This window comes from Symphalangus syndactylus, chromosome 20, assembly GCF_028878055.3.
Source record: "Symphalangus syndactylus isolate Jambi chromosome 20, NHGRI_mSymSyn1-v2.1_pri, whole genome shotgun sequence".
In the NCBI taxonomy this organism is placed as follows: domain Eukaryota; kingdom Metazoa; phylum Chordata; class Mammalia; order Primates; family Hylobatidae; genus Symphalangus; species Symphalangus syndactylus.
The window spans coordinates 47,122,414-47,135,464 of NC_072442.2; the positions used below are offsets into that span (position 1 = coordinate 47,122,414).

General features: G+C 42.3%; 1 protein-coding gene across 24 annotated transcripts in view; it reads right to left on the reverse strand.

The window, feature by feature from the left end:
- Positions 1 to 13,051, reverse strand: part of KANSL1 (KAT8 regulatory NSL complex subunit 1) — a 193,475-nt gene that overhangs the window by 6,285 nt on the left and 174,139 nt on the right. For 17 of the 24 annotated variants that reach the window (XM_055257635.2, XM_055257654.2, XM_055257645.2 and 14 more), the window contains 3 exons: positions 3,486 to 3,668; positions 2,809 to 2,997; positions 2,321 to 2,469 (listed from right to left, as the gene is read on the reverse strand). In XM_055257635.2, the coding sequence (XP_055113610.2) occupies positions 2,321 to 2,469; positions 2,809 to 2,997; positions 3,486 to 3,668 (521 nt within the window). The remainder of the gene's footprint in view (positions 1 to 2,320; positions 2,470 to 2,808; positions 2,998 to 3,485; positions 3,669 to 13,051) is intronic. The other 7 variants (XM_055257651.2, XM_055257648.2, XM_063629280.1 and 4 more) reach the window with 1 other exon arrangement.

The window sequence follows — 13,051 nt, forward strand, 5'->3', positions numbered from 1 at the left end:
CAGCCAGCAACAAATCAGATGTTTAGAAGTGTTTGGTTGGTTGGTTTTGTGTTTTAAAGCTGCTGAGGTGATTCTGATGCAGCTACTGGCCTTTGGGAAGCATTGACAGAAACACTCGCTCTCCTCCCTACCTTTCTCCAGTGTCCTCTGGCTTCTTTACTTGATTTCAAGGACAGCTGGCCCTTTGTATCCATGGGTTCAACCAATTGTGGATTGAAAATATTTGGGGGGAAAAATTTGTGTCTGTACTGAAAAGGTACAGATTTTTCTTTTCATTATTCCCTAAACAATACAGCATACTATTTTTATAGCATTTACATTGCATTAGGTATTAACAGTAATCTGGAGATGATTTAAAGTATACGGGATTTAAAGCATACACATAGGTTATATGCAAATACTATGCCATTTTATATTAGGGACATGAGAAACTATAGATTTTGCTATCTATGGGAGGTCCTGGAACCAATCTCCACCGCAGATACTGAGAGCCTGCTGTATGTGGCCTATCTTCTTTCTTTTTTTTTTGAGAGCAGTCTTGCTGCAATGCCCAGGCTTGAGTGCAATGGCTTGATCTCTGCTCACTGGAACCTCCGCTTCCCGGTTCAAGTGATTCTCCTGCCTCAAAGTAGCTAGGACTACAGGCACATGCCACCACGCCCAGTTAATTTTTGTATTTTTAGTAGGGATAGAGTTTCACCTTATTGGCCAGGATGGTCTCGAACTCCTGACCTCAAGTGATCCACGTGCCTCAGCCGCCTCCCCAAGTGCTGGGATTATAGGTGTGAGCCACTGCGTCTGGCCTATCTTCTTTTACATAAATCCAGAGTCTTTATTTGAAAAAACTTGGCAATGAGAGCCTCAGGGGTTAGCATAGTGCTATACACAAAATTTTTACTCAATAAATGGTAAAAATTTCAAGTGATCCAGGCCTAAGTTAACATTCTCCAGACACAGAAATATTGAAGTGCTCACCAAGTCCTGAATCTCTGAGTTCAGATTTTCTATCAGAATTAGTTTAGACTCTTTTTTATAAATACTTTGGTTATCTGAAACCCTTTGCTGCTGGATAACTGAGTATGTGATAGGAACACTACACACCTATTTAGATAAAATTTGTGGGTGAGGGGGGTAAAGAAAGAGGAAGAGCAAAGAGACCATTTGGAAAAGATTGATTTGTAACAGCAAAGAGAGAACAATGTGAATTCCCACCTGATCACAGGAGCCTAGTGAGTCCATTTTATGAGCTTGGAAGTTTCCTGATCTAGGCTCTTGAAGGAACTTCCTAAGTTGCCTCTGCAATACCCTTACCCAGGCTTAGCCTGTGTAGTGTAATGGTAGAAGAGGTGGCTCTACAGTCAGGCTGCCTGAGTTTGAATCATAATTATAACCCTCACAAGTTGCCTTGACAGTTTTCATGCATATAAAATGAAACCCACAGTACCAACCTACATCTCAAAAGGCATTATAACATGTAACACATGTAAATCACTGATCACTGGCATGCGGTAAGTGTTCAATAAACATTACAGTTGTAGAGTTTTACATTTACCATTACATTATAATTATACAAAAAGGACCCTCTGAGTAGGTACATAGCAGCTACAGGTATGTATGTTCCAAGAGGGCACACTTGAGGAATTAAAATATTAGAATGAAATTAAAGGAAATGTGTCTGGAATAGCTGTGCAAACTGCTTCCAGATGGAGTGTGGTATCGTAAAATCTGGTGTGTGCATGCCAAATGTCCTGCCATGGAGGCCTGCTGGATCTGTAATTCTGCTCTGTATACCTAAAAAGCATGGACTCTGCCTTCTCCCTTCCCTTCTCTTCTGGTACCCTCACGCCTAGTGTTTATTCTCAGTACTTCACCTCCACTCACTCGGAGAGTAAAACCAAGGAAATCAAACACTGCTTCCAACGCCCATGGGAATCTCCCCTCTAACCCTCCTCTCTTGTTCACTTCTTGGGCCAACAGGATTAGGGCCATGGAATTGTTGAGTCCTGTGTGAAACTTAGTCCAACAGATCTTGAATAGTCACAGATCACCTTAAGAGTTTGTCCCTGCATCAAGCTTTCTATGGATGGCTCAGCATAAATCCATCTCTGCTATGAAAAACAACTCAAGAAAAACAAGAGAAGGTTAAGTACCATGACTTTGACTTAAAAATGGTACAGACATACATACATACGTCACGATGAGCTGAGTTCCTATAAATGCCCTGGGCTTTATAACCCACCCTCACACTGTCCTCTGGAGCCATTTGAGTGAGCTGTGACCTGCAGAGGGAGTGTCCGGCCAACCCCACACAGGTACTTACCGATGTGCTGGCTGTAACCTGTGAGCTAGAGCTTGCGGGTGCAGGGGAGTCTGAGGAGGTGGAGAGCTGTCGCACCAAGGGACTGTGTGGAGGATGGTGGGTGGCTGCCAAGTAGCTCGAACTGCTCATGTCTGTGTGATGCTTCAACACTGCAGAAGTCAACAGAAAAGAGAGAATACATGGCTATCTTAACCAGTGTCACTTCTAACACAAGCTTGGAATGGCAGCAATACATACTAAAGGCAAAAATGTTTTCTATGCCTAGAAGATAAAAAGGTGAAGCACACTAGTTGTGGGAAGTAGGGGCAGGGCAGAGGTTGCTGTAGCAGTTAAGAAGTGACCTCCATTTAGAAGCAGTAGCGTCCCTCTACTCTGCCTTCCTAGAAAGTGAAGAACAAAGCTGGGGGCAATTAAGAGAAGCCTAGGCTGCCCCAGAAAGCCCTGAGCAGGTGCAGTTGCAGGTAGAGGTGCCATGGGCCTGGCCCTACCTTCACTTCTCTCAGATGAATGGTCTCGCAATCTCATTTTGCTGTGGTTTGGGTCATGCACGGGTGGCGGTGGGTTGAGCAAGCGCTCTGCTTTTGGCGCTGTCACTCGCTCCACCATGGGCACGGCCCCCACATCGTCTAAGTGCTGCCTGTGGGTCCTGTCAGGCCGGGTTTGGTGATGGGACAGCTCTGAAGAGGGGAACAGAAAAAGAGCTGTGAAATATGTCCTCTCAAATATTTTCTTATTCGAGTTCCAAGCTCTCGAGTTCTCTCTAGGCCAACGCTGTATACCCAGGGCAGCAGGACAGTCCTTCAGGACTGAAGTTTCTAGTAATTTGCACAATGGCGAGGATAGGCACAGGGAGCCCAGAACAACCAGAGAAACATGTCACCAGGATACAGAAGACACCTGCCCGTAGATGAACTCAATGCCATGCCATTGCTGGCCGTTCACTGAGCATTTTGGGTCTTGCTCCAAGATCCATGGTGTCTAGAATAGCTCCCGAAGTCCATCTGAGAGCATCCAAGACAAGCAGAAGCAGTCACTGTGAGCTGAATTTGTATCAGTCAACTGCCTCTCCCAACCCCAACATGCACGCAAACTACAAATTTGAGAATATAAAAGGAATGAAAAGTCACTGGTACTCTGGGGGACTTCCCGGCTCCCTGACACTTACTGGCTGTTGTTAGGAAGGAGCTGACCAATTTGTGCCTGTCCTTACGAGCTGGATCTGGCAGACTGCCTGGCATGGGTGCTCTGTGCTTAAGCGATAACTTTTTGGGAGGTTTGATTTTGTCAAAAGGCTTGTTCTGCCACTGAGATTTCAGCATGCTCTGGAAATGCAGGCTCGTGGGAACATCTGCAAGAAGCATAAAATGCTACAGGTTAGTCCAAACATCTGGCCTCTCTAGTGTTCAAGACCTACACTCCACCCTCCTTTTATTTGCCCAGTGGCCTGACACTTGGCAGGGCAAGTGCTGTCATATGGAAGATCTGTTTATGTGAACATTACTGAAGGTCATTCTTCTATTTGCAAGCAGGTCACTTTAGCTTTTTACTTTCAAGTTCCAAGGGGAAACAAAACAAAACAAAACAAAACACCTTTTTGTTTTGGTTGATGGAGTTCTTGTTCTTGTATCCTTGTTTGTTGAATTTACTGTTTGAAAACATCCTGTTTCTATTCTAGAGATCTAAAGGCATATTTAAGCCTACTTCTTTTCTATCAATATAGAGTTAATCAGGATGCAATTATTCAACAATATTCATTATCTATGTTATCAGGCACTGTACTGAGTACTACATACTCTCTCCAAATAAGAACTACATACCATTCTCCTTCCTTCCTCTGCGGCTCCACCAATTCCCATCATGAGATTATCGGGGATTTTTAGCTGACTGGTTAATGTTCAATATCACAAATCAACATCTTTTGGACTGAATTTTTTATGCTGTTTCTTATCTTTCCATTATCTTCGATTTTTCCCAAGAATATATCCTTGAGCAATTCCTTTAGAAAAGGAATTTCTAGATTTAAACCATTTTCCTCTCAAACATTTAAAGCTATTCAGTTCTTCTGTGTATTCTAATATCCGGTGCTGTATTTAAGAGGGAATCGGATTCTTTCTTACTTGTAGGTGGTCTGGTTTTTGCCTTTTAAGCTTTTGCAAAACAACAACAACAAACTTGTGGTATTACACTGACTCTATAGATCAATTTGGGGAGAACTTCCATCTGTTCCACCACCAATACTGAATCTTTCAATCGACTGACGTGGTATCTCTCTCTCCATCTATTTACGTTTGTCTTGATTTTCTCTCGACAGTGTTTAGTTATTTTTGACATACCGGTCTTAAATACAATTTGTTAAGTTTATTCCTAAGAATTAATGTTTTCTGATGGGCAGAAGTTGGAAGAGTTTGCAGGGTTCAGAAGAAGACAGGAAGATGAGGGAAAGTTTGGAACTTCTTAGAGACTTGTTAAATGGTTTTGACCAAAATACTGATAGAAATATGGACAGTGAAGGCCAGGCTGACAAAGTCTCAGATGGAAATGATTAAAGACAGTACCTTTTAAAATTTCAATTTCAGTTCTTCATTACTAGTATATAGAAGTACAATAAACTGCTATATAATGACCTTGTAGCCTGTGAAACCACTTCGTTATAAACTTTTTCTTGTTTATTCAGTAGGATTTTCTATAGACATAAGTATGTCATCTACAAATGGAGACTGTTTTACCTTTTCTTTCCAATCTGTATTCCTTTTTTACTTCTTGCCTATTACTCTGACTAGAACCTCTGGTGCTGATGTATAACTTTTAGATTTTCCTTTTTATGTTTTCAACATTCTGACATTTCACCACCATGGATAGCGGTGTGAGTCTGTTTTCAGGCTTCTGCAAAGCTTTCCGGGGATATTTAAATCTAAAGGCCAGCACATTTTTCCTCACCTCCCAGTTCCTCCTGGGAATCGGTAACCACTTGGGGCATGCTCAGAAGTTCCCGCCAGAGTCCCTATCCACTGCTTCAGAATAGAATGAAACACCACTACTTCAAGGAAGAAGGCTCTGGTGGGGTAAGAGGACAGGAAAGGAAAATCTAATCCAGCTATTCCAAAATGAGTCCAAATTTATCACCCAGACAAATGCCCAGGTCCTATCACTACTCCTTCTGCCCTTTAATTCTGGGTCAAAAACCTCCTCTAATCAGTTCCCACCCCACAGCAACTTACTCCTGGCATGTGCTTTGGGCCATCTTTCTATTTATTTCTCCACAGTTATCTTGTCTTTATCCATCTTTCAAAAATAATTACAAATTCCAGTCACTGATAGCATGTCTTCTAGAACTATTAGAAATTTATACCTTTTTTTTTTTTTTTTTTTTTTTTTTGAGACGGAGTCTCGCTGTCACTCAGGCTGGAGTGCAGTGGCGCTATCTTGGCTCACTGCAAGCTCCGCCTCCCAGGTTCATGCCATTCTCCTGCCTCAGCCTCCCGAGTAGCTGGGATACAGGCGCCCGCCACCTCGCCTGGCTAATTTTTTGTATTTTTAGTAGAGACGGGGTTTCACCATGTTAGCCAGGATGGTTTCGATCTCCTGACCTCGTGATCCGCCTGCCTCAGCCTCCCAAAGTGCTGGAATTACAGGTGTGAGCCACTGCGCCCGGCCTGTTTAATATATTTTCTAAAAGCTTATGAGGTTTTGGCTCCCATAGAGCACAGAGGATATGCTCAATCTGAACTGGGGGTAAGAAGGCAGGGAAGAGACGTCTAAATTAACATTACTGAACCCATTATTATCTGCCAGGCACTGTGTGTTTATCATCATGCATGTGCCACTTAATCTTTTTAACAGTTCCATGAGGCAAGCACCATTATGCTTATTTTAAAGATAGGCAACAGGTGCAGAAAGGTACATTAACTATGTCCAAGGTTACACAGTTTAACGAGTAACAACCAACTTTCAAACTCAGGATTATACAACCCTAAAGCCCATACTCTTAGACAATATACCTTGAGGCTACTCACTGATCCAGAGGATGGAGAGGATTCTGTAGTAAAGTCAATTATTTCTCAAATTACTCCCAAGAAACAGTACAAAATATTTTCCAAGCCAGTTCTGCAGAGTAAAAGAAATTTAGCCACTCCTGCCTATCGTATAGATGATGAATTTCATGACACTGAATGTCAGGCCTTCCAGGACAGGAATAAAAATCTGAGTTGGAAAACAAAAAAAAGCTAATATTCTCAGGGATGATTTTTCCCAGTGGGTAAGCAGCCTCAGCTCCATGACTTCTCTAAGAATAGACTGCTGGGCTTTATGACAGTGAAACAAATTAGGAAAACTATTAAAGTTTTAATGAAAACAAACATTTGCTACCTGTCCAAGTGTAAAGACACAATCTCTGAGGACAGTGCTGTCTTCTCATTTTTCATAATCACTCTTTTCCACACTTAAAAACAAACTCAGCTATACTAAATCCTAGGAAATAAAGCATTGTCTAGAAGCACTCAGCCCTGTAGAACAATCTGGAAGCTGGGCTGAGCTGGAATGTATAAAAGAGGCTCAAGAAAGGAGAGGAGGTCACTTCTGTCCATCCTACAATACCCCTTTGTCAGCAGAAGAGTTACTCCCACTTGGCAAAGGCTGTGTATATTTTGCATATATATTTAATGGAACTCCAAAAAGCATAGATTTTATTTTTTCCTTTTATTTTCCCCCATCGTTCTCCCAAATCTGAAAATGAAGCCAAGAAAAAAAAATGGACAGGGAAATGAGAGACCTGGTTATAGTGAAAACAGCAATGACTAGAAACAAGTAGGCCTGGATTCAGGTCCTGGTTCTATCTCTGAGTAGAAGGAGAGAGCAAGAACAAATCATTCGGCTGGGCTTTAGTTCCACCTATGAAATGAGGCAGTGGGGCAGTCATCAGGGCTGGCGACATTCTAGCATTCATTCTCTAACCGTCCGCTCCAAACACAGCTGTCTTTCCTGTAGTACTAGAGACCTCAGATTCTTCCCAAACAATACATTAAATAACTCCAGAGAGTTACTATCAATTCATTTGAATAGGCACAAGAAAGGACATCTATTTATTACTGCTAGATTATATGACTGCTATGAGTCTCTCAACTCTAACATGTTGAGTCAATGACTCTTCAACTGGAACTCCACTCCTAAACGCTTCCCCTCAACTAAATGCTCTTAAGTGCAAGTTGGCACATTGTAGAACCCAAGTCATGGAACACTACCTTGTGCTCTCCAGTTGATGTATTAAGTGGAATCAAGAGCAATTCCTCTTTAAACCCAGTATAAACAGTTTAAGAAACTCCAGCTGTTAGACTTTGTTAGAAGTTTGCTGTGTTGCCTTTTAATTGCTTCCATGTTAAGAGTGAACAGGAACCCAGTTAGATTCTTGTTCAAAAAAGAGATCTCTTAGGAATTGCTGGTCGAGTTCACATACTAACTAGTAAGTGATAATACCTAGGTTCTGTAAAGAGTTAAAAATCTAAAATAGACTGGATACAGGACCTGAAAGTAAGCAAAAAAAAGGGATATGAAATGGAAGAGAACACATCAGAGATCCATTCAGCCAGAGGTCTCCTACATTCCATACCCACATAGGTAAACTGCTGTTTTCAGAGAAAAGGGTGCAGACCCTTATCAGGTAAATAACAGGAAAAAAAGATGAATTACTAATGTCATCCTTAAGTTATTGTTTCCTCAAACAAAATGAAAGATGAATGAGAAGACTGTGACTTCAGGATGACTAGGGTCTGACATTCCATGATTCACCTGGCTGTCTGGCTCCTTACTTTCCACCATTTTCTCAGGCACACTTTTTCCGGGTGTTTTGTAATGCTCACTTCTTCCTCCTGCTGGGAAGTTGCTGTAGCCTCATGTGCAGGGTTTGGCAAGCTCTCTCAAAATACCACAGATCTTCATGGCCAGCAGGTGGTGCTCTTATTAAGCCCCTTTTACAAAGTTAACAAGCTTTTCTCCAAGGTTATATATCCTCTACATTTCCAACTAAGGATTAACTGGACTTGATAAAACAAAGCCCCCTTCCTGCTGGAACACTAACAGGTTATTATACCCTAGTCTCTCCACCTTCCACGGCCAGGCGCAGAGTTGGCTATAACACAGTCCCTCAATTTCTATCACCCACACACACTTAATGAGAGAGGCTGAGGTACAGTCGAGGTACAGTCAAGGTGCAAGGCACAACTCCAGGATGAAAAGCAGCAGTTGGTTGTTGTCATTCTAACAAACTACACAAACTGGTTAGGAAACAGCATTAAAACTACTTACAAAAAATCTGTCATATGGGGCCAGAAAACAGCTAAGTATCACATTCAAACAATTTTCTGCCTTTATGTCTAGTATAAATGTAACTATATGGAATTAATGAGTCAAAATCATTTTTAACCTTGTTATAAAAAAAAAAGTTGGAAATCCTGCCACTTTAAAACCTCTTCTAGAGAAGAGGCTGTAAAGGGTGGCCCAGTAGTAAAATCTACCACACAAATGTTTCACCCACACAGTAGTATGCCAAGCTGCTAGCCTTCACTGTTACTTACTGCTATACAATGATGTACAGAGAATCCCAATACTTCAGGGGGTGTGTTATTTACACAGGATATTATGTGAATTGTGCCCTTTGGAGTTGGCTATCTCTGCAACCATGAGAATCTTCCAATTTCCAAATGGACTGCATTCTGAATGTGGCAGTTGTTTGGGTCAAAGCAAAATTACTCCAACAGGAATAATATTAGATATGGTAATCAGGTCTTCAGGTCAACCAACTGAGGTGTAATTAATCCATAGGCAAATACAGTAGTTAATAGAGCCTACATGTAAAAAAAAAAAAAAAAAAAATATATATATATATATATATATATATATATATATATCTCCATAGTCTCATAAGGAGAATTTAATGACCAAATTTTTCATCCAAACCCCAGAGCCATAGCTAGAAGCTCTTTGTATGTGTGTGAGACATAGACAGAAAAACAAATAGGATTAGATGCAGGAAAATAAAATCATTAAGACCAGAAAAGGAGGAGTGTTCCCTATCTTTCTTTCCATTCCCCCTCATTGCTGCCTGTAGTTGCTTTTAATGATGGTGTGGGAGGTGTAAGGTATGCGGCAGGGCAGCATTCATGTCAGATCTACAGTGTCCTGCAGTCGGCAGGACAGAAAATGTTCAAAGGAAATAGAACCTCTTAGTAGACATGCTGAATGATGGAACAGGAGCTGACAGACACACAGTCTGGGTATATTTGAGGGTGGGGGAGATTATTTGCAACTGTATGTGGTAATGCTGTTGACAAAGAAATGACTGTTGTGTTTAGCAGCTGATATCCAATGAGTGTGCTTAAGTGTCCAGGCTTCCTGTCCTTCTTCAAGTATGAGACTATACAATTCAACAGTTAATTCAGAGAGTAACCCAACAAACATTCCTAAGTCTTCCTGGTGGCGCTGTCTGTAGCCAGAATCCCAAAAAGGGTAAAAATCTGCCTCCTCTTAATAATCTGTCTGGAAAGGAACTTGAAATATAGCAAAAGGAAGGACAGGCATCAGATAATCTGGGTCTGAACTGTGAAGGCATTCAAACCCATTAGCCATATAGTTTTAGATAAGCCACAATGTTTTACCAAGCCTGTTCCTTGAGAGCTAAAACTGAAGTAACACCTTACAAAATTTCTGGACCAGGCATGGTGGCTCATGCCTATAATCCTAGCACTTTAGGAAGCCAAGATGGGTAGATTGCTTGAGCCCAAGAGTTTGAGACCAGCATGGGCAACATGGGGAAACCTCTTCTCTACTAAAAATGCAAAAAATTAGCCAGGTATGGTGGCATGCACCTGTATTCCCACTGAAGTGGGAGAATCACCTGATCCTGGGAGGCCGATGCTGCAATGAGCCAAAAACCACACCACTGCATTCCAGCCTGAATCACAGAGTGAGACTCTGTCAAAAAAAAAAAAAAAAAAAAAAAAAAAAAAAAAAAAAGCCAGGTGCGGTGGCTCACGCTTGTAATCCCAGCACTTTGGGAGGCCAAGACGGGTGGATCATGAGTTCGAGACCCTCCTGGCCAATATGGTGAAACCCCCGCCTCTACTAAAAGTACAAAAATTAGCCGGGCGTGGTGACATGCGACTGTGGTCTCAGCTACTCAGGAGGCTGAGGCAGGAGAATTGCTTGAACTTGGGAGGCGGAGGCTGCAGTGATCCGAGATTGCATGACTGCACTCCGGCCTGGGCAACAGAGTGAAAACTGTCTCAAAAAAAAAAAAAAAAAAAAAAAAAAAAAAAAAGAATTTTGAAAGCAGCAAATGAGACAAATATGAGAAGAGTACTACAAACTGTAAAATGCTATACAAATAGTAACTGCAGTTACATGGGCTGTAAGTCCAATGGCAAGGGAAGGTAAAAGTCAGTGACTCTGGCCGGGCGCAGTGGCTCACGCTTGTAATCCCAATACTTTGGGAGGCCGAGGCGGGCGGATCACGAGGTCAGGAGATCGAGACCACAGTGAAACTCCGTCTCTACTAAAAAAAATACAAAAAATTAGCCGGGCGTGGTGGCGGGCTCCTGTAGTCCCAGCTACTCGGCGAGGCTGAGGCAGGAGAATGGCGTGAACCTGGGAGGCGGAGCTTGCAGTGAGCCGAGATCGCGCCACTGCACTCCAGCCTGGGTGACAGAGCAAGACTCCGTCTCATAAAAAAAAAAAAAAAAAAAAAAAAAAAAAGTCAGTGACTCTGGAATCTGAAGCACAGAGGAAAATGTTTTAGTGTTTTCCACTCATTGTGTTCAAGTTTATTTATTGCTCCACCAACTCCCAACTATCCACATGTTCCAGGTTTTCTGTTTCCTTTCTCTTACAAGAAATCACATGGCCGCAGGAATATTACACCACATCCTTATCACAGTCAGGGGGGTTTTGGTAACAAAAGCCAAAAATCCCGGTATCTACTGGATTTAGGTGGCCAGAAATGCAATCATTTGAAGAACAGATGCAGAACAGGGGATTATAGTTATCTAATGTTTGATCAACTGTCAACTAGAAGGATTCTCTCAAGGGTTAGCAATGACTGTTTTTATAAATAAACTTTTGTTGCAACACAATCAGGTTCATTTGTTCACATATTGTCTATGGCTGCTTTTGTGCTACAATGACAGGGTTGAGCAGTTGTGACATGAACTGACATCAACTATATGGCTTGCAAAGCCTAAGGTATTCACCACATGGCCCTTGAAGAAAAAGTTCAGGCCGGATGTGGTGGCTTACACCTGTAATCCCAGCACTTTGGGAGGCCAAGATGGGTGGAGCACTTGAGCTCAGTTCAAAACCAGCCTGGGCAATAATGGCAAGATCCCATCTTTGTGGGGGGTGGGAGGTGGGGAAGCAGGTTGTGGTGGTGCACACTTGTAGTCCCAGATACTTAGGAGGCTGAAGTGGGAGGATCACTTAGAGCCCAGGAAGTCAAGGTTGCAGTGAGCTGTGATCACTCCACTGAACTCCAGCTTAGAGCACCGAGCAAGACCCTGTATCTAAAAAAAAAAAAAAATATTACACACTACCTGGGAGATATTATGAAGAACAGCATGGAGCCCTTATCCTCAGGGAGATTACATCCCATCCCTTCCCCACCCCGCTGCCGCCAAGACAGGGTCTCACTACCGTTCCCCAGGCTGCAGTGCATTGGCTCAATCATGGCTCACTGCAGCCAAGACTTCCTGGGCTCAGCTGAACCTCCCACCTCAGCCTCTTGAGTAGCTGGGACGACAGGCGTGTGCCACCACGCCCAGTTAATTTTTGTATTTTTAGTAGAGATAGGGTTTTGCCATGTTGCCCAGGATGGTCTCAAACTCCTGACCTCAGATGATGAACCCGCCATGACCTCCAAAAGTGCCGGGATTACAGGTGTGAGCCACTGTGCCTGGTCCCTAAAATTTAAATAACAGAAAGCAAATACACAAACAGCCATAACATAATTCATTAACATATTGATATAACACAAGAGGGTAGGCGCAGTGGCTCATGACTGTAATCCCAGCATTTTAGGGAGGCCAAGGCGGGTGGATCACCTGAGGTCAGGAGTTGGAGACCAGCCTGGCCAACATGGTGAAACCCCATCTCTACTAAAAACACAAAAAAATTAGCTAGGCGTGGTGGCATGCGACTGTAGTCCCAGCTACTTGGGAGGCTGAGACAGGAGAACTGCTTGAACCCAGGAAGTGGGGGTTGCAGTGAGCCAACATCACACCACTGCACTCCAGCCTGGGCAACAAAAGTGAGACTCCGTCTCAAAACAAAAAAACAACAACAACAAAAACCCACCACAGTGATTTGAGAGGCAATTCCTACCTTCTGTAGGCTGGGCACAGATCATGAGATTACGTGAAAATTCAATGAAACCAATTCAGATTATGAAAGCGCTGGCTTCCACCTAGAATAGTGGTTTTAAAATGTTTTTGCTCATGCACCCCCATTTGATATGTAATTTTTTAAAAATCATAATTTCAGATAGTTGTAAAGATTATATTTGCTTGAATACTACATATGCTTTAAAAACATTTTTATCAAAACTTTGGCATGTAAATATATTTAGCTTCATTAATTGAAAAAATAACTTCTTTTAAACTTATTTAGCTAATCAGACTTTAGATATTAACTCAGTATTTATTCTAAGACAGACAAGGAACAGAACCATGTAACTGAGCTCAGACCCATCCT